General features: G+C 45.1%; 1 protein-coding gene across 4 annotated transcripts in view; it reads left to right on the top strand.

The window, feature by feature from the left end:
- The first annotated feature begins 15,279 nt into the window (after positions 1-15,279).
- Positions 15,280-24,101, top strand: part of MAGI3 (membrane associated guanylate kinase, WW and PDZ domain containing 3) — a 51,026-nt gene continuing 42,204 nt past the window's right edge. For all 4 annotated transcript variants that reach the window (XM_041467374.1, XM_041467365.1, XM_041467355.1 and 1 more), the window contains exon 1: positions 15,280-15,671. In XM_041467374.1, coding sequence (XP_041323308.1) covers positions 15,350-15,671 — 322 coding nt within the window. In that variant the 5' untranslated portion in view covers positions 15,280-15,349. The remainder of the gene's footprint in view (positions 15,672-24,101) is intronic.

Below are 24,101 nucleotides of genomic sequence, written 5' to 3'. Positions count from 1 at the left end.
GGGAGCCTGGGCAGTGCCCGAGCACCCTGTGGGGAAAAATCTTTGCCTATCCAGCCTAAACCTAAACCAGCACCCATGGAATGGCCCTGGCAGAGAGGAGCACTCTCCCAGCACCTGCCATGCCCAGGGTACTCACCCACAGACTGGTGTGTCCATGGAGGGAGCAGCTCCAAACCTGGGCTGAATCCTCTCTGGGAGTGGGTTGTTTTAATCTCACCAAGCAGTTTATACTGAGGACATCAAAAGCTCTTTTGGCCCATGCTGGGAGATACTTGGGCTGCTTCTAACAAAAACTCTGCCTCCTCCTCCCCTCATTCACCCCTTCCTGCCTAGGGAAGGAGTTTCCCACATCCCATGAGCAACATTTCCCTGGTCTGTCCCTTTCCAAATCACAAGCTGCACTACTGCAAGCTGGCATCAAGACTCTGAGGTGAGCACAAGCTGGCTGAATCCAAGCCCTCCCTGTGGGGCTGCAACCCCAGAGCCCCTGGACATGGACCATAGCTGCAACACCATGGCCATGGATTTCCCTGAAGAGATGAAGCAGCACTGGTGGAGGTCCTGGGGCACCCTCTGTGAAATCACTCTGCCTGTGCCATGCTCTCACCTGAGGGGTGCCAGAACTGTGCAGCCCTGTCTCAGAGCTCCATGCCCAGCCTGCCAGAGGTGAGAGGAAAATGGGCTCAGTTCAATGACAAGACTTTCATGTTTCAGCCTTAAACTTTCCATAAACCAGCAGCTGCTGGACAGGTGAGCTGGACTCCTGTGCCTAATGTAGATTGAGAGCAGATCAGCTTTTCTGTCTTAATTTGCTTATGACCTAGGGAATTATCAGAGAGGATCTGTTATCCTGCCAGTGCACTAATGATTCTGGCAAGAGAAGGGGTCCCCAGGGAAGCAGTGGTATTTGCTAACCTTTCCCCAGTTTGCTTTACATAATAACAAACTCCTCCAAATGTCCTCAGTGTGACTGGCCATTCCCCTTCACCTGCACATGCCTTGATATTTCACTTTTTAAATTTCAAGACTATTGCACAGTAAGAAAAGGTGCTGAATGCCTCATGTCATTCATCTTCCCTCTCCCTTCAGAGGCTATTCTTAGCCACAGCATCAGTTTAGCAATGCAAAAGGAGGTACTTTTCCTTTTCAAGGTCTCTAAAGATTTCCTCTATCCACATGTCCAGCTAGAAAATAAAAACAACCTGAATCTACCTGTCAGTCTACCCTTCAGCTCACTGCTTTTCTCCAAAACAGGTTGCAAGGCTGGGAGCATAGCAGAGACCCTCTCCAGGGGCATTTCTAAAGGCAGTGGGACAGCTGAGCACACACTGTGCTGAGGATCAGGCAGGACACTCCAATGACATACCATCCCAATGAGTGTCACTGCAAAATATCATGGAGTAGCTGTGGAAAAAAGGACCTGGACATGCACTAGCCACATATGCTGGGACCCAGAAACTACCCTGAGCCCTGGGCTGATTGCACAGTGTGGGCAGCAGGGGAGGGGGGATTCTGCCCTGCTCAGATGAGATCCCACCTGCAGAGCTGCTTCCAGCTCTGGGAACCAACATCAGAAAAATGTGGAGCTGCTGCAGCGAGGCCAGAGGAGGCCACTGAGATGCTCCAAAGGCTGGAGCCCCTCAGCTCTGGATCCAGGCTGGGACAGCTGAGGGTGTTGAGCCTGGAGACAAAAAGGGCTCCAAGGGAGCAGCTCCAAGGCTCCAGGGAGACTTTAGAGCCCCTTTCAGTGCCCAAAGGGGCTCCAAGAGAGCTGGGGAGGGACTTTGGACAAGGACCCAGTGGGATAGAACATGGGGGAATGGCTTCCCACTGCCAGAGGACAGGGATAGTTGGGATATTGGGAAGGAATTCTTGGCTGTGAGGGTGCTAAGGCCCTGGCACAGGTTGCCCAGAGCAGCTGTGGCTGCTCCCAGGGTGGGAGCTATACAAATGGGAATGATGAATGGAGTTTGTCCAAGCTACCACCATCACTTCATGTGACAGGTGTGTGCAGACACCATTTTCAGCCATACAGCCTCCCTGCACACCCACCGCTGACCATGCCCTCCCCAGGAATCAGTTCATTCCTCACCCTGACAGCCCAGTCCAAGTGCCAGCAGGTGCAGCTATTGCTGTTACATGCTGTCATTTATGAGTGTTTTCATTTCTACAGATTCTTGACATGAAAAGCCCATGATTAAGATAATTAGAACAAAGCCTCAAAATCAGCATATATTTAAATAAGATTTAATTCACAGGTGAAAGTTCTGAACTTATTATTTAAATAATGTTATCTTTATTGACAGTATGCAATATAGATCTGACTTGCTTAGGGTATTTATGATACTCATTTCTTTTTAATCTCTCTTAATTTGATGAACACACATCAAACTTTCAGGAAATGGCAGAGTAGTTCCTCAGGGAAACCAGGCAGAGCTCTCTTGGTGGTGACTGGGATTGCCATGGGGAGGCTCTTTACAGAGGTACAGCTTGTTTGAGGCACTGAAGTGATCCTGGAATCATACAATACTGAACTGGAAGGGACCCACAAGAATCATCAAATTCAACTCCTGGCCCTGACTCCTGGCCCTGCACAGGACAACCCCAAAACCCCATAATCTGCTTGAGAGCATGGTCCAAATGCTCAATGAGTTCTATCAGGCTGTGACCACTTCTCTGGGGAGCCCATTCCAGTGTCCATGATACTCTACAGCATGAGTGTGGGTGGCCTCAGATCTCTCCAAAACACTCAGGAGAGAGATTCTGGCTCTGGGAAATGATTTCTCACTTCACTGTGTCAGAAGCTGTTGAAAATAGCTGTTGTCAGCATCCAAGAATTCTTGTGTGCCAGCAGTGGGGCGAGAGGTTGGAAGAGGCTGGCTGTTCATCTTGCCAAAGGAGCTGGAGTATCTCCTATGTTCTCTGCTTTGCTCTCCACCCCTGGCCCCTGGAGCAGCCTTACAGGCAGCTATCCTTGCTTTGCTCCAGCAGGTGCAGGATACTCCTGCCTGCTCATGCCTCCATTCCATCTGTGCCTCCATCCTGCCCTGCCTTCATCCCGCCCGTGCCTTCAGCCAGCCCATGTCTCCATACCACCAGACATGGTCTTACAGAACAGGCAGCAGCAACAGCAGACCTTGATCATCCTCTAGACCTAGAGACTGCCTTTTCCCCCCCCAGCAATGTCTTTGGGAAGGTTTTTTGAAATTATGTTGTTCCTGTGAATGTTGACGTGTCACGCCAGTGGCAGGTGTGCGGTGCCACCTGCCAGGACAGTGCCTGCAGCCAGGCTCCTGCCAAGGACAGGGACGGGGAGGATGGTGTAACCGATGTGCCTGGCTGCCGGGTAACCAGTGTCTGCTCTGGTTCACCTGACAGTGCTCCAGAACACAATGCACCTTCCCTCAAGAGCGGGTTGCAGCTGGCAGCCCTTCATTTCTCAGGCTTAAAAATAGTCACAGGCATTATAAACAACCTTGCACAGAACACAACAGAAACCTTGTTTTTCATCCTCTCCATTCCTTGTGGGAACAAATGCTCTTATCTCCTTTCCATGCTTGGTTGACTGCAGGAGAGAAACATGAATGATACAGCACATTCAGCACCTCGCCTTGTGTAAAGGAAAATATTTACTTATTTATTTCATCTTCTGTGATGCTCCAAGTTCTTCAGGGGAAACAGGATGAAGCAGCAGCTCAGCAGCCACTGGAGAAATGTTTAAGCTCAGAGGCTGGTACCCACCAGCCTCTGAGCTTTCAAAAAAATCTGCTTACAGAGGACAGACTTTGGCTCTTTCTCAAGAGCTCCTTCCGAATCCAAGGGCTGCCTGGCAGACTCATATTAATAAACAGTTGCACATTAACAGTTATGAAGTTTTATCTTCTGCTAAAAAGGTATGAATTACGCAGCAGGGAAACACATGAGTTAGTAGTGTGTAAAGAGCTCAGAGCAGCCCACAGATCCAGTGCGTGGAGGTGCTGCGGTTCTCCTGTCTCTGCCAGCCCCATTCCGGCTGTCGGCAAGTTGGTGCACGGGCTCCTGTCCTGGCTTGGTGCATGCCAGTTCCCAGGCTGGCCTGGGAAGTCTGTGAGCATGTCAGGCTCTGCTCTCTCTGGGAACGACACAGCTGCCAGTGCTCGTCCTGCCCTTGCTGTGCCACCAGCTTCACCACATCAGGCTTTCCCCACAGAGTGGTGGTAGTGAAAACCAGAGCCACACTATTTTGCTGTAATAAGGCATTTCCTGTAATCTTTCAGAGCCTTCCCTTCACTGCTACAGGGGAAAGCTTTTGATGCCAGCTCTTTAAGTCTGGCATGAGGCTTGGTTTTTGGGGACCTGACTATATGGGGCTGTGTGGTTCATCCCACCCATGTGCTGCAGCTATGGCAGCATTGCCTTCCCAAACTTGTTCCCTAAATCAGCTCCTATTTAGGCTTTGTTTATAGCTCTGCTTAGCCAACAGAGTGTTGCATGTAAAGGTTCTTATTTATTATTTGGCAGACGGAGGTCTGTTAAATTCCAGTTAGAAATGTGTTGTGGGAAGGTCAGGCTCTTTGCAGAAGCTTCCTCCTAAAATAACGGAATGGGACCAGGGACATGAAACTCATGCACCCCATGGCACTGCCCTGGAAATGAGGGACGGCAATTATCAAAATTAACTTCATAGAATCATGAAATGGTTTGGATTGGAAGGGTCCTTAAAGCTCATTCCCTCACCCCTGCCATGGGCGGGGACTCCTTTCCCAGGCCAGGTTGCTCCTCACCACACAGGATTCTGTGCCACAGCTCCCAGGTCCTGTTGTGCCACTCATGCACATGACGCTCTCCTGCTTTGTGTATGCTGTAAATCCTGAGAGGTTTCCTGTCTTTTTTCTCTTCCTTCTCTCCATGCACAGCCCCTGAACAGCCACCTCTCTGCCTGCTGCTCTGTATGGAATTTTTACTTGTGTAATGTATATTTTGACAAGGATTAAGAAGGCCTGAGGGTGACAAATATTAATTGCACACTGAATTTTCCACTCATTACTAGGACAAAGCTTCCCATTAAATAATTCATAAGTGGAAGAGATGCTGAGGAAACTATTTCTCCAGAATAGTGTCCAGGCTCCCATGAGCTGAAGGAGACATTTACAATTAAGCAACAGGCAAGAAGTTTGACATCGTTTTATTTTCTCCCAGCACCACTATGATCTATAAGCCATAGCATGCAGATCTTTTCAAAGAAGCTATAAGAACCCTTTAATATTCATGCTGTTTAACCATGAGGCAGCAATGGTGCAGCAGCGATAATACCCAATGAGTTTTGGTGCACTGAGCTCACATCTCTAGAGGCTCCAGCTCTGTCAGCTGGGCTGCTAGGTGATGGACAAGATGCTCTGCTCCTCTTGTCTTGCTTGGCCTTGTCTCCCACCAATCCAGCCACTGCTGTTTTCCATCAGTCTGCATCTCAGCCAGAGGCTGTGCTCTGGGAAAAATCCCGCTGCTGTGTTTACCCATGCAAACCAATCCTTGGAACCTGCTTCATGGTACCAGGCAGCATTCAACATGAACCTGCAGTTAATTACATGTTCTTGCTAAAATAGTTGAGTAGCCTACATTCTGATCGCTGTAATTGCATCCTAATGATTTTTGTGTCAGCTTGTTACATGCAACTTTGGTGTTCTGTAAACAACAAATTAAGTTGATCGTTCTGTCTTGAGGCACCTGAGGCACAAGTAGTCCACAACCAACTTCCCAAATGGAGAAGGCTGGACTTGATTATCTTGGAGGTCTTTTCCAAATTTAAGATTCTATGATTCTATTCTATAGTTATTCCAGGAGCTTAGATGGGGAAGGGCTCAGTGCCAGACCCTGCCAGGGACAGAGTTGGGCTCTGCTGGGCAAAGAGTGGGATGTGGGCTCCAATGCCAGACCAGCGCTGGGCACCCCCTGCCACCAGCCCCAGCTGTTGCAAAACACTGCTGATGTTCTCCCAGTCCATGGAAGGAGTTCCCAAAGAGCCAGAGAAGAAACTACAAAACCATAAATTAACCTGGAGAACAGAAAAGTGTATTCCTATTGACTTCAGTGAGAGTTAAAAGCAAACAGTTCTGTTAACTATTAATTGTTATAATTGAACAAGATCAGAAGCCCAACCTGTGCTCCATGAAGAAAACTGAAGCTTCTATAAAAGTTACCAAAATTATGCCATGCTTCCATTATGGCTCTTCAGAACATTACTTATTGTCAATGTTTTTCATGTTTGCTACCAAAATACAAACAATAGCTCCCTAAAAACTGTGCATGTTAGTTAACCTCATTAAATCCTAAAGGATTAGTCAGCTGTTCCTCAAAGTTATGTGGCTTGGAAAGTGATTTTCTAATATGCAAACTTCAAAGGAATTTTGAAATCCTGCAGCGTAAGCGAGACAGACAATGTTAATCCACTGGAGTGCTGCTTAATGGCCTGCTTAATTTTTGTTTTGCTTGGTCTCTGTAAGCAGGTGGACATGAAGGCTGCTTGCAATTCAGCTTCCTCTTGTATCACCCCACCCATCGAACATGGATTCCTCTTCCACATGGATGACAGTGCATGCAGGTATGGCCACGCTCCTGCGTCTTTCCCCCAACCTACAGCTATGCATGGACACAAACCCACCTGAGGAGGGTCTCTGCAGGCCCACTGGTGGATGATCACAGACTCCTGGAATGGTTTGAGTTGGAAGGGACATAAAGCTCATTCCAAACCCCCTGCCATGGGTAGGAAACTCTACCACTATCCCAGGTTGCTCCAAGCCATGTACGAACTGGCCTTGGACACTTCCAGGGATGGGGGAGCCACAGCTTCTCTGGGCCACCTGTGCCAGGGCCTCAGCACCCTCACAGGGAAGAACTACTTCCTAATAGTTAACCTAATTGTTTCCTGTTTTAGTTAGTGTTAGGGAGGACAGGGAGTCTGCACCTGCCCAGCATATCATGTGGAATTGGGAACCCACCATTGCACAGTCTTGGTGGGGACTACCCTGACTCAAATAAATAATGCTATTAACTGGGAAGTAATGAAGGAATTAAGCACACTGAATTTTGAGAGCACAAAGAACTGAAACCCACAAATTAATTAAGGTTCACAGCCCCCCAGTGCGATTCAGAGGTAATTGCTCTGTTCATGGTTCATGTGAGAGAAGAGGGAAAGGAATGTGGCACAGCGGTAGCAGCTCTGTAATGTAACACGTGGCATTTCAGCCCCAAGAAGCTTCTCCTGCTTCCCCTGCATCTCCTGGGTCTCACAGGGGACTGGAGGAGCTGGGTTTTTGTGCTCCGCTGTTTAAGTGGAGTCTGGTCAGAGATCCCTGGCTCTGGTCCCATCCCATTGCCTTTCCCCATTAAGCCCTGCAGCATCAGCCACATTCTGCCAGGACACTCAGATGAATCTTGAGATCCCTACTTATAAGTGTTGGAGGATGTTGCTGTAACGGAGACAGCCAGCAGTACAGTCAGCAATCCAGGCTGAATAATGTATTCACTGCTGTGTTATCAGCTGGGAAACCTGTTAGTAATAAAAATACATGAGCAGAAGCAAAAGCACATGAATGTCTAAAGGGACAAGGTCATTCTTGAGGATGACACTTAGGCAGGCCCAGTGTGAGTCTGGGTGTCAGACATATCAAAAGGCATTGAATGGAAGCATTTCAGTATGTCTAACATGCAGGGAGCACAGCTTTGCCTAAGGGATCTTATTTAATTCACCTAAGAATGAAAAGCATCACACCATACTCTGGAGACCAGTGAAAGATCCTGACATTGGACTCAAGGATCTCAAAAGCCTTTTCCAACCCAAATGATTCTCTCCTCTTCCAAGTAAAGCAGCAAGATGAGAGGAAATGGCTTCAAGTTGCACCAGGGGAGGTTTACATGAGATACTAAGGAAAATTTCTTCATCAAAAGGGTTGTCCATCACTGGAACAGGCTGCTGAGGGCAGTGATGGAGTAACCATCCTTGGAGGCATTGAAAAGATATGTAGATATGGCACTTGAGGAAAAGGATTAGTGGTCGTCTTGGCAGTCCTGGGTTAATGGTTGGACTTGATGGTCATAAAGGTTTTTTCTGACCTAAATGATTTCATGATTTTATGATTCTTGTCTGTTATGTCAATAACAGATAGTGTACAAACCCACAGGAGCCATCTAACAACAGGACACACTCTTTTTTTCTTTTTTTGCAAAACTGTTTTTGAGGGCTGACAGTGAAAGATGAAGCACTGTGTACTCCCTTTCCTCATCCTTCAGTGAGGTTGAGCCCAGCAGTGGGAGTTGAGAAGTGATATCTGTAAAACAGATGCATCAGCAAAGAAAGAAAGGTCCCTGCTTTGTGAGAGGGAAATTAACTTTAACATCTTCGTTATAAGTCAGAGGAAAGGTTGGTGCTGGAATGGTGAGCTTTGAAGATTATCATATTGTCATTATTCATTAATGACTACAAAGAAGCTGCCTCTAAATGATAACGGTGGAGTATAATGGTAAACCTATGAAGCTTCTATTAGATCCCATTTACTCCCAAATGGTCCTTTGCAAATAACCTATTAATAAAACCCAGCAATATTAATCAGGTTTTGGCTACAGTGACATGTGTTGCTGTACAAACACTGCTAGGAGAAAAAAGAATCTAGAAAAACTCTTTCCCTGTATTTAGAACAATAATTTAATAACTAAATTATAACGGGACAGGAGCTCCAGAATTATGGATGTCATAATGTAGTGGAAGGATTTTTGTCTTACTGATACAGGAGGAAAAAATAACAAAAAAATAACATAGAGAAAGGTGTGTCACCAGTGTTCTCAGAGGAAGGGTGACATTGGTATCTAAGCTCTGGTTCTGAGACTGCCTCTGCAATGTGCTGAAAACCATGTGAAAGGGAGAAACCTGATCCAGAACTGGACACAGTGCAGTGGGAAGACAGTTTCTCAGTTGATGCTCAGCCATGGCACTTCTCAGCAAGAGTGTTATGGAAGTAACAGAAAATAAGGAGACTTTTAAATCTCAAGCACGGGGAGCTCTGAGTTGCCAACCCAAAGCAACTCTGAACCCCAGGTATATATTTTTTTCCAAAGTTCTGCCTCTATTGTAGCCACAGCTGGGTGACCTCTGCCTTGAGGTGAACTTTTTTTCTGTCAGAGTGCATTATTCTACTTCCTGTACTAAAATGTAAATTAACTTAAAGCCTTTGTAAGCAGCTTATTCAATATGAGCTGTAATTTCAGCTGGGACTGTAAAAAATGCTCTCTCTAAAACTTTTATCAAAGTTATTTTGTGTTATTATTGCTTTCTGTGATGTGTCGGGATTTTCTAAACAGCAAATAATTCTGCACTTATCTTGGTTCCTTTGATAATATTTTTTATGACAGATCTACTGAGACTTTAGCTATATTATTAACATTCAAAAAGAAGAATGGGGACAGTCTTTTCTAAATAACTCTGTGTAAACCCTTGCATGCTGCTGCTTAAATACTGATCATGGAAAGACAAGGAATGTATTAATCATATAGATTTATACAAGTAATGTAACCAGATCTGCATGAGCTGTTGCTCAGAATAACGAAGGCAGTCATCTTTATGCTAGGCAAGGCTGATCTGCTCAAATGAGGCTTTCTGCAAGGTACAAGCAGTTGGAAGACTGACAAAGTGATGAAGTCAGTGATGTCAATAGCAGTCAAAGAAAGGTTGGCTCTGTCAGTCTGAAATCACACCTCAAACACCAGGGAGCAATCCCAGGAGAAGACTGATGCACACACAGGTAACCCTCGTGCTCCCTCCAAATGTAGGGGCAGGGAGGGAGTCTTGTTTTTCACTTCCTAACACTCCACTGCTCCTCCTTCATCCTCTTTTATAGAAGTCAAGAGAATTGTTAGTGTGTTGTTGCTGCAGCTCAGACCCTCTCTCCTCTGTCAGTAGGGCTAGTGGAACTGGAGAGGGCAGGATAACGCCTCAGTCCTCTGTCACTGGTTCTAGTCCACTCAGATATTTCAAGGTATCTATGAAAGACTAGCTCAGACCTCATGTGCAGGACTCAGGCTGGGAGGCGATGACTGACAGGAGTGGGCATCAACTCTCAAGAAAATTGAGTTTCTTTTTGCATTCTCCAGACAAGTTTGTGCACAGACACAGAGGGCTGGTAGCACTGCTCTGCGAGCTTTCACTGGTCCTCCTTGTTTCCCCAGGCTGCTCAAGCAGCTGATATTCAGTGAAGAGAAAGTGACTGGTGAAAAGGAGCAGGAACAGAGAGGAGCTGGGGATTACTTTTATGAGACAGACTGGACCATGCCAGCTATCCCAAATCCCTGTGAACAGGGTTATAAAACTTGACAAGGCTGTTGCAGATATTTCATACCCTATTAAAGATGTAAAACCACTGACAGAGATGAGCCACTTACAGATGCTAACTCACTGCTGGTGAAGGAGGCTGACAGCAAGGGGAAGGTCAAACAAAGGATTTTAGTGGGTGATGATCAAAAACACATCCAAGTGGAGAGAAATGGCTGAATGGAAGGTAAAAATTGTTAAACATCACCAAACCAACAGCTTCTGTCATTCCTAATAAATGGATGAATAGCGTACTTTGCCAGTCAGTTGCATATGCAGAGGAGAGTTGGCCTGTGACACCAATTAGCCAGGGTTTTATCCCAGCACAGACCATTCCCAGTCATTAAATTTAGAGCTACAAAGTTGACCAAGAGACTGGAACATCTCTCTTTTGAGGAAAGGCTGAGGGAGATGGGCCTGTTCATCCTCAAGAAGGGGCAACAAAGAGGGAAGCTCATCCAAGTCTATGAGTGTTTAAAGGAGGCCTGCCAAGAAGACGGACCAGGCTCTGCTTGGTGGTGCCCAACAGTAGGACAAGAGGCAATGGGCAGAAGCTGATGCACAGGAAGTTCCACCTGAATATGAAGAAGAACTTCTTTATATGTGAGTGACGCAGCACCGGAACAGATTGCACAGAGAGACTGTCTCTCACTGGAGATGATGAATGGCCTGTACACAATCCAGTGCCATGTGATCTTGTATAACCCTGGAAACAGAGAGGTAGGACCAGATGACCCACTGTGGTCTCTTCCAACCTAACCCATTCTGTGATCTGTGATTCTGTAATTCAGTAGCAGTGGCTCTGCCACTGCAGCTCCCTGCCAATGGTCCCCTGGTCCTGGCACATTCAGTCCTCACTTCCTGAGTAATTCAGTTCTGCTTGCCTCTTTCAGCCATGCACTTTACTGCAATTTCTCCAGCCTTGTTTATTCTTCAAAGCATTAAGTTCTAGATCTAGACTTAAACTCCATTACTACATTTAGGTTCTAAATCCAATATGTAGACTTCAAACACATGCTGTAATTCCGTACAACTGTGTGACTCTCCTCCCCTCAGTGTTTGACTGGGCCTTTATCCCCTCTTTGCATTCATTGACATCAGCGGTGCTTGATCACATCATCTGCATCCCAGAGCAAGTAGCAGAGGGGTATTTGTGTAGGTTGCTTCTTTATGCTTCTTTATTCACACTGACAAGTCCTTTTAGTTCATCTCATTAACTCTACCACAGAATCCAACCGTACTTGGAGCAGGCAAATGTGGAGCAATCTTTGTAGTTACTTTTTAAATTTACTCTGGAAGTTTTGACTCCTGTGGGTGAGGCACAGAGGAAACATCAAAGACGAAAAGTGCTTGAGAGTATATGACTGTATGTCCTGCAGATCACTGCATGACACCTGCTCTTGGAAATTATTCCCCTTGTTTCAGAAGTGCCTTATTTGTCATTCTCCTCCCCCCCCTTTTTTTTTTTTTTGGCCAGCTTGAGGGTAACTGAACACTGCTGTCATTGTACAAAGCAGTACAATACAGGTCAGGGGCAGACTCATCCCTTGCCCAAGCTTTTAACCTGTTGGCAGTTGTTTGTGTCGAGCAAACAAACAAACCATTTTCTGTCAGTTTTTTCCCATACTCTCTGTCGCAGGGTTACAGAGCTTCCTTCAGCTGAGGTGTCTTTCATTTCATGAGTGTTAGTTTAAAAGGATTTGTGATATTTCAGGTGCAAAATGATGTTGAATATGCAGCTGGAAAATTGCGGCATACAGAGGTTCTGTATTTACTATCTGATTTACTGTAAAATCTTGGTTGAAACATCTAAAATTCCCAGCCCAGCACTCTTGCTGTTTACAGGAGTACTGAGGAGACATTCAACACTGATCTCTGCTCTCTGGTGACCAGTGATAGTAGTACTGAAGGCACAACATGGAACTGTGTCAGAGGAGGTTTAAGCTGGATACTGGGAAATGGTTCTTTTCCCCAGAGGATGGTTGGGCACTGAAAAGGCTCCTCAGGGCAGGGCAGTTGTCATGGCCCCAAGGCTGCCAGAGCTCAAGGAGTGTTTGGACAACACTCTCAGGCACATGGTAGGATTTTGGGTTTGTCCTGTCCAGGGTCAGGAGTTGGACTTGATTATCATATTCTATGATTCTCTGATTCTATTATATGCAATTATGAGTAGTTCTCAGCATTGTAGTAGGGCTCAAGAGTGGCTATTTATTTGTGAAAGAGGAGCAAAGAAGGATATACCACTGTGTGGATGCTATTCCTGCTGGTACTGTCTCTCATTTGCCTGCTATGCTGATGTGTTTATGAAATACAGGCAGATTTATGGTGCAGCTTTGCACTGGTGAAGCATGCATTGATCCCCATCTACAGCCTGCTGGGTTGATACATTCTCGTTTCTCAGGTGAGGAGCGCAGACATCAGGGATTAGTCTGCCCAGGTGACACAGGCTTCTCTTGAGGCTTGGGTTTATTCTCTAAGCTTTACAAAATTCCCTGGTAAGATTTGGTTCCTTGGCAGCTTCTGCTCCTGTACAAGTTAATTTATGGCATGTTCTAAAGTTTGTCTTCAGATAAATATCTCTTAGGGTCACACAATTTTCAAATAGACAGTCCTGGATATGTCTGTCAACAGAACAGCAAGTGCCTGGCTTTGAACCACTCTTATTCAACTGTGATTTGTTTGTGCTTCCTCAGAGATATGGAGCTTCCTGAATAATTTGTTACCCTGTGTTTGAGATGAGGGCTCTGTTAGGGAAGAACACTATGCCCACTGCTGCTTCCTGGCAACTAAGGTTTTTTTCAGTTAATACAGTGGAATTAACCATCACTTGTTGGTTTTCCCAAAAGCTGTAAAAACATTGTGGTCAGGTAGTTGGTGCTGTGAGACAGACAGACCTCTTGTGTGCCCAGTCACCAGGAAAATAGGAAATAACACCCTTCTGCATAAACAAATGCCAGCTGTGTATCAGTACAACTGGCTTTCATGTCATCCTTGCTGAGGATGAAGATGTTCTTATTTTGTGTTTGTACATGTTGTGTGAAGTGTTTTGCCTCTGTGGGGGTCTCTTCCATGTAAGCACAGGACTGCTGATCTACACATCACACCAAGATTTACATGGCAGGCACTGGGCATGAGGAAAAGGACTTCAGAGGAGTTCAAACACAACACCACAATTCCTTTTCTAACCACTCTGAGAAAGTGTCTTCATGCTCTAATTAAACAGTGTTTTGACATGTTTTTGCTGTTTTGATTGCCTTTGAACTTTGGCAGTGTGATAAACAAACTTTGTTTCCTTTCTTACCAAAAGCTGTGCTGCCTTGAAGCAGTTTATGTCCTTCATTCTGATGTGGCAGAGCTTAGCATCCTCTTCTTGTGGCATTCTATGTGTGCTGATGCCAACAGCAGAGTGGATTGGCAGCTGTTGTTTTTTGTTATGAGCAGGTTTCTTAGTGGTTCCACTTGCTGCTATTTATCGTTGCAAAATTCAGTGTTGAAATCTGATACTTCTAACACACTGTGTTGTCCTGACTGAGGTGAACACAGGGACACAGCAATGGGAACAAAAATCCATTGTTTTACAACTCAGCAAATATTCTTTAGGCTCTGCAGGCACCAGCTTCTTCACTTCCTCCTACAGAAAGGAAAGCAGCACTCCAGTCATACCTCCTTATTTGCAAACAGTGGCAAGGTTATACTTTTTCAGGACTCAGGTTTTTTTGCAGCCCTGCTGCTCCTTAAGGACTTCAGCCCACTGGGCACAGCTGGAGCCTTCAAGACACTCCTAAAACATTGTAGACATCACAAGAGATTTGCAGTGGAAATTCAGCCTCTGATTAAGAGAAAAAAAATGTGATGACTGGGCAGTGAAATTTGCAATTTGAACCAGAAAGCTTTCAAAGAATTAATTTCTAGCTCTTATAGCAGTGTCACTGATTTTGAATGAACTTTCCCGTAGTTCATACTTTTTAGTGTTTTCTTTGTTCAGCAGCTGTGCTGTGCTCCCAAATGCTGGGATGTACATGTCGCATACCTGGTGTGTAATCTGCACCTGGCATGAGTTAATTGCTGTGCTGAGATCTGTGAATCACAGCTAAATAAACAGGCTCATATGAAGAGAAAACCTACTGGATTTGTGTTTTCCAGTTGAAAAAGTATCTGCGTCTGTTTATATTTAAATTGTACCCACTGTTCTGAGCTGTGCTTTGGCCTGAGGTGCTCAAGCTACTTTGAACCAACTGCTTCCAGCAGCAGCAGCCATGGGAATGCTGGGAATACACAGGAGTGGTGTCTCTGCCTGTCTGGTTGTGCAGGCACTAAGTGCAAACATGAGAGTGGACCATGGACACCCCACCTCAGCTCTCACACCTATCTCAAACCCAGCTGCCAAGGGCACCTCCTGGCTAAGGGGTGGCCCTGGCCGAAGGTAAACTCTTCCTTAGGTGGGAGCTGACTGGGGGCTCTTAGCTGAGCAAGGCCCTGGCTGAGGGGGGCTCCTGTCTGAGGAGAGATCCTGACAGAGATGCTGGCTGACAGGAGACCCAGCCTGGGATGGGCACTGACTGAGGAGATCCTGGCTGAGGAGAGATCCTACACAACGCAAGCCCTCGCTGAGAGTGGACCCTGCGGCAAAAGGGAACTCCTGGCTGAGGGGATATCCCGGCCTAGGCAGGCATTGCCTGAGGGGCTCTATCCGGGGCAAGGGGCCACATCCGGAACGTGCCGCAGCTCCTAGGGGATCCCAGTGGGTCGGGTCTAATCCCCCTACATGCCCCGGCCCGGCCCGGCCCCCGAACAGCCTGTGACCAGCACCCCGGCGCCACCGGCGTGTCCAGGGCGTGGCAGGCCATGAGGGGCGCGGCCAGTGAGGCCGGCAGACCGCGGCGGAGACGGGAAGGGAGGAGCCTGGAGGGGTGAGGTCGGCGAGGCGGGGCTGGGGCGGCAGTCGGGCGGCAGCCGCGGCCGGGGCGGGAGCGGCGGCAGCGCGGGGTGGGTAGCGTCGCCCCGTGTTGCGGCATGTCCAAGACGCTGCGAAAGAAGCGGCACTGGCTGAGCAAGGTGCAGGAGTGCGTGGTGTCCTGGGGCGGCCCAGCGGGCCCCGACCCCGATCTGCTGCGCGGCGGCGCCGAGCGCGGCGAGTTCCCGTACCTGGCGGGCCGGCTGCCCGCGGGCGGCGAGGGCGCGCCGGGCCCCGCGCTGCTCTCGGGCAAGGCGCCGGCGCCGGGGGACGTGCTGCTGGAGGTGAACGGTACGCCGGTGAGCGGCCTCACGCACCGCGACACGCTAGCCGTGGTGCGGCACTTCAGGGAGCCCGTGCGCCTCAAGACCGTGCGCCCAGGTGAGTGCCCTCCGCCGCCGAGCTGGACCGAGGCCCTCCCGCCGCCGCCCAGCCGGCCGCGCGTAGGCCCGGCCGCGCCGGCGCCCTGCGGGGCGGCGGGAGGGCCGCGGCGGGAAGCGGCGCCCGGAGGCAACCGGGCGGAATCCGGGGCGCGGGTGCCCCGCTGGGAAAGTTTCCGCGGGTTCGGGAAGGTGCCACTGCCGAGCGGCGTGATGTGAGGGAGGAGGCGGCCCCGGGACGGTGCTCGCTCCCCCGTCCCGTCCCGGTGGCCTCCCCCGAGGGTCCTCTCCCCGCCCGGAATGCCCAGCTTCGCGCCGCTGCGATGCGGTGTTTGTGCGGGTATGACCCTCGCGGGCCTCCGGGTGACTCAACGGCCTTCTGAGGGTCCGGTGCCTGCGTCCTCTTCTCGGAGGTGCTTTCCGTGGTGTTTATATAATCCGATGCTTGCAGAGGTCGAGGGGAATGGCCGGGATGGAGCACCGGAGTGCCATCGCTTCATCCTGTTGGTTTCCCATTGGCAGAGATAAAGAACCCTGAGAACAAACTCCGGCTGTTCTTTTTTTCCACAGATTTGTGTTATTTCTGAGTACACTTCAATTAACTAATGCTTGTGGTAAAATTATGTTTATCAACGTGCCTGTTAAATGTCAAATTAATGCTGAATGGTGGCACCTGCAGCTGCATGAGTTAATTCATGAGCTCTTTCTTGGTCAGGCAACCCAGATGTGAGCCTACTGCCTTATAAGAAGGTGTCTAGGGAAAAAATATTTTTCTCTGAATCCCAGTGGATATCAGTGTTTCTATGATGGGGGTCTATAATATTTCTCATGGAGCTTCTTTGCTGAACACTTCTTTTGTTCTTCTTTGGTAACTGGTGGGTGCTATTTGACTTCACGTAATATGTATTTTCAGTCAGGTTTTCCCTGTTTGACCACTAATGGAAAGTCATCTTCCATACAGAGACTGTGCTGTTGGTCCTGATTCGTATAGCTTGCTACATTAAAACAACAATCAAAAAATTGAAACAGACATGCATCTTAAAAGCACCTACAGAAGCCTGGTAGGTTTTGAAAAAGGTCTTAATTTATAAAATTGTAAATCCTTTCTGAAGGGAGAAAATGGAAAAGAACAAATAGCTGCAAGTTAGTTGTGAAGTAAGAGGATTTTAAAAAGAGGGACTAATTGTTTAAGATAGAAAATAATCTCTTTTTAAAAGAGAAAGCTTGTGGAAGATGAAACTATAGTTCAGAGGGATTTCTTGTATGTCCTATGGAGTGAAATAGGAATATTCTTGTGCTTGGGAATTTCTATAACAGCAATGTCAAACTATCAAAATTGGCAGAAAAGATTTAGAAGTAATTGTTGCAATTAGCAATAGAAAATGGCAAGAACCAGATGATGTTCATGAGGACTTCCAGATATTGATTGTTAACAGTAGTGTGTTACCTGTTTCTTAAATTCTAGGTGGTGTGGAAGGAATGGGAGTGGGGAATATAGAATACTGATGAGAAACGGGTCCAGAAGATCAACAGAGGCTGGTTGGTGATTCCAGCAAGTTGATTAATATTTGGGTTTTAGAAGAGAAGGAGACTATTGGGCATGTGAACCGATACCACTTAATGAGGAGAGTGGGCTGCTTTCACTGGCTGGTTTAATCAAATCAGAGTATTTTGGTGAGGTGGATTTTCAAGTAGGCTTTCAGTAAGGTATCACTGACTTGGATGAGGATCTTGCTGAGTGAGCATGGTGTGGCAGCATAGCTGCCAAAATACAAGAGCAGAATTCTCCTGTGGCTTAGTAACTGGTTAAAACAGAGGAATGGTTTTTTAAACAGAGGAAAACTGCTGCTGGAGTCTTGTAAGGACCTGTGCTATTTAGCATAGTCATCCAGAGCTTGTAAACCCAATGCTGGTGAGTTATACAAAGAGAAGTAGCATTTTTGTGCTGATTTTATGTAACTTTTGGAACTGATCAAACTGAATCTTCAGATCCAGCAAATTTTCCCATACTGAAACATATGTACCACATCAGATTATTTTTGTAGTAATTTTCTCTGTTAGATTTAGTGTCCTTGAATACAGTATTTTAAAACATACTAGTTTTTTGCAAGGCTGCCACAGCTGCTCAGTGGCAGTTTTCCAGTCAGGGTATATGTAATTAGGAAAGTTGTTGACAAGGCATTCTCTGTGAAGACCTATGACTTTGAATTTGGCTTCCCTTTTGATCCAGAGCCATCCAAACCTGCCAAGTTCTGGAAGATGTCTGGGAAGGTGCGTGGGACCATGTGGGTGGTTGAGATGGAGGGAGTGAGGGCCAGGAGCTGGTGGTCCCTGATAGGCATTCTCAAAGACATGTAATTGTGTTACTTCATTTCAAGATCCTGTGTTCATGATTTTCCTCAGTCAAAACTGAAACTATCATTTGAAAGGCATGGAGTGCTCTGCCAGCAGACCTTTGTGTGCCCCATGGTTCTTCAGGCTTGGGTGCTATTGGGACAGAAGTCCGAGGGGATCCAGTGTCAGGGGTTGACAGTGAGGGATTTGTCTCCTTGAATCTGATAGTAATTCTGATTTTTGTGATGATGTAGCAGATCAGCACAAGTCTGCAATCTTCCTATTGCATTTTTCCTCTCACTTTCTGTTCAGCAGAACTACATAAAGAATTTACTCAAAAATACAAAGAGCTTCTATTTTTCTGAATTCAAATCTAGTATTCTCAAGAATACGGTTGCTTTGAAGAAGAAAATTGTTCCCATCCAGGAAACAAGAAGCAATTTGACTAACAGTCCATGAACACAATATATTTCTTAAAAGGAAGCATTGTGAATTAAAAACAAGAACCAGAAAAATGAATTTAAAGAACGTCAAACAGAGCAATAATGAAAACTAGAGTAATTTTTTCACCTGTCAATGTGAATGTACAATCCTCGTCATATTTTAAAATTCTATTTTTTTAAGTTTTGCAGCTGAAAAATAACTTGAAGCAGATGCTTAAATAATAAAAGAGCACAGTGCATAGCAAGTTATATGAGCATCACTAGCTTACTTTAGGAAGTTTTCAAAAAGATGGTTTAGTTTCAAAGTGTCTTTGTTTTATCAATGCAAAATGAAACTTCCTTAAAAAAATTAAGGATATTGTATCTTCTGAGATAAAACACAGCCATTTTCTACAACTGACTAGCATTTCATTAAATCCAGACAAGAACTGAAGAGTCATACCTAGACAAAAGTCATTGAGGTTAAATCTGTGGTTGAAATCATGACTTCTAATAAAGGTTCATCTTTAGTTCATTCTTGACTTCATTCACAGATAAAAAAATCCTCCTGCCATTGCAGAGTAGCAGCAAAACTACTCTTCAGGGGTTTTAAGCAAGATCTCTGCTGGCATAGACACCTAAGGTTGGTGGGGGTCAGCATAAACATATATGGAAGAATTTCAATTGAAACTGTCTACCTGCACAAGGAAAGTTCTTTCCAGGAATATCTGGAATGCAGGTACTTGATTGTACAGTCCCGGTGAAGATCTGATTCCCCTAAAACAGGGGAGCCAAAGAGGTGGGTTTAGAGAACACAGACAGCACTACTTGCCCCACCACCAGCTCCAGATAAATGCACTATCCTACAGGGTCTCTCCTGAGAGACATCAAGGATCGAAACAGAGAAGAAAACTGCTCTCCTGAAGGAAACAAAAACGTACAAATTAGTCGCAAAAGCCACATGAGGCCTCCTTATCATCTGAAATGACCACACCAAGAAAGAGCGCAGAATCATTAGAGGGCATCGCTGGTGCAATCATTACCACTGATGATGCACTCATCACAGTAAAATTTAAACACGGAAGTATGTGAAAGGGAAAGGCAATAGGATCTTGCTCAAGAGTACGTTTATATAAAGAGGAATTTTAGAAGCAAGATTGTCAATTACATGAACATCCTAATAGCCAGTGGTAGTAGAGCTTAATAGTCCTCTGCGTCCATACAATTAAGGTGCAAGCTTTTTGTGCAAGGCAGCTCCCAAACTGATACAGGACAATTTTAGAGAGGCAACAGCCTCCAGCAGAAAGCATGTCCCCTTCAGTTTTCCTTTTCAAGACAGCATCATTTGATGAAACTGGGATACCTCCATTCATTACAGTGGACCTGTATGCTCTGGGCTTTTCGTAGCATGGTCAAATGACTCAAGCTTTCCTCTGCAGTCCAGAACGGGTTGGCTCCTCACTAACTCTCAAGCAGGGAGGGCAGTTTTCCACAGCAGCACTCAGTAGCCTCTACCCAACATCCACCAAGGGCTGTGGGACCTGAGCTGGATGCACAGCTCCTCAGTCTTCCTGGGTAATACATTCCTCTCTTCCATCATAGAGCTAGACCACTGCCAGCTTCCACAGAAACACAGAATTAGGGTAATGCCTTTCCTCTGAGAGACAAAATTATCTTAGTGTATGTACTCTGATCTGTTTCAACATGGCACCTTTAGAATGACCAAAAATATTCCCGGAAAGCATTTTAAAATAATGGGGTTTAAGGTATTTGAGTTAGGTCTTAGATTATTTGTAAACATGTCTTTCTTAGCTCATGAAATCAGGCAACTGGGTGAATCCAAATAACTAAATGAGTTTTAATTATTGGTATTCTAAGCAAAAATTACCTGATTTGGTTTTACGAATAAAGAACATAGTCTTGTAAGTCATTGAGAATGAAATTCCTGTGGTGGTTAAGACTGTTAGTAAAAGTTATAGAGAAATAGACAAAGCAGCAGATAGGCAACTTTGTGCTTTTCTTTGTGTGATGTTTTTCACAAAGTTAACTTAAAGATAAGAAAATGAAGTATGTATTTGAGTGTGGTTTAGTGGAAGATGTCCCTGCCCATGGCAGGGGGTGGAGCTGGATGAGCTTCAAGTTCCTTTCTGACCCAAACACTTTCGGGATTGTATGGTGTGATCTTTAGATGACTGGGTGGTTTGCTGTCTAGTTTAGTAATCCCTGTAAAAGTATTGTGTCTCTTCAGTAGTTGTGTAGTTTAGTCAAACTTTAGGAAACAGCATGCATGGTATTTTTGGTGTGCACTGTGGGTTTTGGACACACAACGTGTATCAGAGGAGGGATGTTCAGCATAAAACTTAGTGAGTCTGGGCAGGAAAATCACTCTCTTGAATCACTGTCTTAAAAACCAATTAGCAACATAAAGCAGAAGTGCCTGTTTTCATATAAGATTTCCTTTTCCCTACAGGAGTTTTTGGAAGATCACAGCAAAAGTGTAAGTGGAACAGAAGTGAGGGCCATGTGCTGTGTCTGGCACATTTCTGGTGTTTGTGCAGCTGGTTTTGCCTACCAGCTTTGTCCTGCAGCTGTGTATAGAGGTGCATGTATGTAACTTACTTATTTTGCTGACATTATTAAAAACCAAAGCATAAACCCATTGATAAATAATTTGAACTTGGTGTAAGTTGATATGCTGATTAAGTACTTCCCTCTAAGTGATTTCTATGAAAAATCTATGAAATGTTTCTACAATTTTAATTCTATGGATTTAAAAATTATTTTGACACCTTTTTTTTCCCCAAATAGACAACAATAACACCCAAACCACTTAACCCATCCCCCTCTTTGAGATTTCATTGCCTGGAGATGCAACTTTGCTTTGGTTATACACCAGGTTTGCCATGACCTTGTTGCAGCAAAAAGCAGCAGAGTCTGCTGGTACTATTCATTAAATGCAAGAGGATTAACATCCAGTTTATTTCCTCTAAAACCACAGAACTATCAGGAAATAACTAAGCCTTAAAGTTTTAGGTTTGTAGAAATGATTTCCTCGTAATGCATGTACTTGGGGGGGGGGCAGTGGAGGAATTTCAGAATCCAGTTACGTAAAAGAGAGTTAGAGCCCTGGGAATTATGTTTAATGGCTTGTTTCATCCTTTATTGCTCTAAAGAATTCCTCAAAAACCAGCTGACCAAAAGTACCAGGGAAGTATTTTTACCTCTGTTGTTGCAACTATTATCTCTCAGTAATTTCACTAATCTTCTTTTCAGTGAGAGTAGATTGGAAATGCTTTGGTGCAGGGAGGACTTGTTTGTGAAAATTGCTTGGTACTGTGGGTGCCATTGAGGGAAAGTACCAGTAAGTAATCAAATGTGGTGTTCCAGTGCTAAGGAATGTATTGAGAGATGTGTTGCCTTGGCTTTCCTTCTAGTTGACAGTGCTTCCTTGGAAGATGATGTTTGGAATGTGAACTTCAATGAATTGTACTTGGCGTATTAAAAAATACTCATGACATAAGTTTGACAACAAAATTGCTGTGGTTTTCTTTCATAGCGAGTGTTGGTCCTTGTTTAAAAAAAAAAAAACAACTTTTTTTTTTTTTTTTTTTTTTTTATATTGTTCTAACCCAGACTATGCTATAATGATTCTATGGTTCTATGACTTAAGATCTGACATGCCACTTATGCATTCAGATGCCACTTATACTTTTTGTTTTACATGGCAACAATATGCCATATGTACAACTAATATATTTTTAAAATGTATTCCCTGCTAGATATGGTATGAACTGTGGATGGGTGTGTGCAGCTGGGGGTTAAACCATGCGGAACAGCTGAGGTAATAGTTTGTGCTGTGTCCTCTTATACGTTTTGAAAAAGGCAAGTAGTTATGTCCTTGGCAAACCTGGGTACTATTATTAAACCTTGTTTAGTGGTTTATTTACAGGCAGCAGGAAAACAGTTTTACTCAATCCAGGGCCTGAAGTATTGGTCATGTTGTGGAATTGCGGACTACACAACTTGACTCTTAAGTTGCAGGCTTTCCTCTCTGCCCTAGTTACTCACTCTAAAAAAAACCTAATCCTGTGGATTTTATTTCCCTCTCTGTAGGGCAGCAGTGAGTAATTACTTTTCTGTGGTGAAGGTAGAGATGCTGGAAAAGTTTAATTAATGCTCATTAGGAGAAGCTGCTAGTACCTAAAGGAATTCATTAGAGCGGGACTTGTAGTGTTCATCAGAATAGCAAATAAATGCAGTGAAGTGAATGTTATTTACATTGTACTGTGTGTGTATTTTTCTGTTCTGCAAAATGTTTCAGAATATGTGGTCCTCCACAGCCAAGGATGTCTTTTAACCTCTTTAAAGTGTCCAGATTCAAAATTAAGTTTAGGTTTATAGCATAAATCTCTTAAATCTCCTGTCACTTTGTCAATATGGAAATGAGGAACTTAGGAGAAAAGTTATATATGTCGGCTCAGCCATAAGGTACCACACTGGGAACACTTCACTGTGACTTAGTTTGGGTGGCTAAATGGCCTTATTCATTTGAATTTTTCATGTTATTGTTCTGCCATAGTAAATAGCTCACAGAAGGTGTTGGTGAGCATGGTGACAACTTGTTTTGTGCCCCAGGGCCCCTACATAGTGCCAACAGGAGTGCAGGAATAACACCACCTGTAAGCTGATGTGCAGGTTTGGGTGTCTGGAGTTGGAAGTAACCTTGAACCCCAGAGCAGCCCAGAGAGCAGGTGAGATGCTCTGTGGCCACAGCTCATTTTGGCCTTTGGAGTCTCCCTGTTGGTGGATGTTGGTCAGATCTGGTGAATTCAGGGTCTGCCCTGGGTTTATTTAAACTCAAGTTGTGGTTTGAACCTGAAGCTACAACTGTTTGTAAATCAGAGGTATTTTTATTGTTGAAACAATGTTCTTAGCACATTTTTTAAAACTTATTTTCACAGCTCTTCATTTCCAGCTGTTAGCTGTCTGACACTGGAGCTGGCACTTGCTTCATAAAGAAGCATTGAAAGCATTTGTGTTACTCCAGCAATTCCTTATCTGAAATACTGAGAATTGGAACTCTGTGGATATTGGAAAACTTTGTTACCATGCTGTGATTTGCATAGCTTTAATAGATTTTGCAACAGTCGGATGTTACTACAAATTCTGTAACAAAATACAGGCAAGACAGGTGTGTCTGGTACGAATCAGGAGGTTATTTACTTTCTCTGGCCTTTGCAGAGGGAGGGAACCTGAAATGAGGTTTCATGCTCCTCCTGAAATGAGGAGCATGAAAACTATTGTGTAGATGAGCCCCGATTTAAACTGTGGTGTTGGACACTGCTTAAAATGGAATTATTTGATATCAGACATTGGCAGACGGTCGGGGGCATTGGAGGATGGCATCTTCGGGGTATTCATTAACCTTTTCATCAGTCTGTATTTGTACACAAGTGCAGGTAGTGTGTCCACAAGGAAGTTGCAAAGTATTCAGAACTACGAATTGTTCTCTCAGTGAAAAATCTACTAAAAATAGGGTATTCTTCCATTCAGACATCAAAACCTGATCTCTAATGTGAAGTGTCATGCTGTAGGAATAGTAAAAAAGCTTTTACATGAGGAAGTTCTTTCTGTGAGCTGTTTCTTATAGTGGATGTAATGCAGCAAAAAGAAAA

This window comes from Pyrgilauda ruficollis, unplaced genomic scaffold (genome assembly GCF_017590135.1).
Source record: "Pyrgilauda ruficollis isolate IOZ18807 unplaced genomic scaffold, ASM1759013v1 scaffold100, whole genome shotgun sequence".
Taxonomy (NCBI): domain Eukaryota; kingdom Metazoa; phylum Chordata; class Aves; order Passeriformes; family Passeridae; genus Pyrgilauda; species Pyrgilauda ruficollis.
The sequence above is the reverse complement of the archived record's forward strand: the minus strand, read 5'-3'. Positions and strand labels throughout refer to the sequence as shown.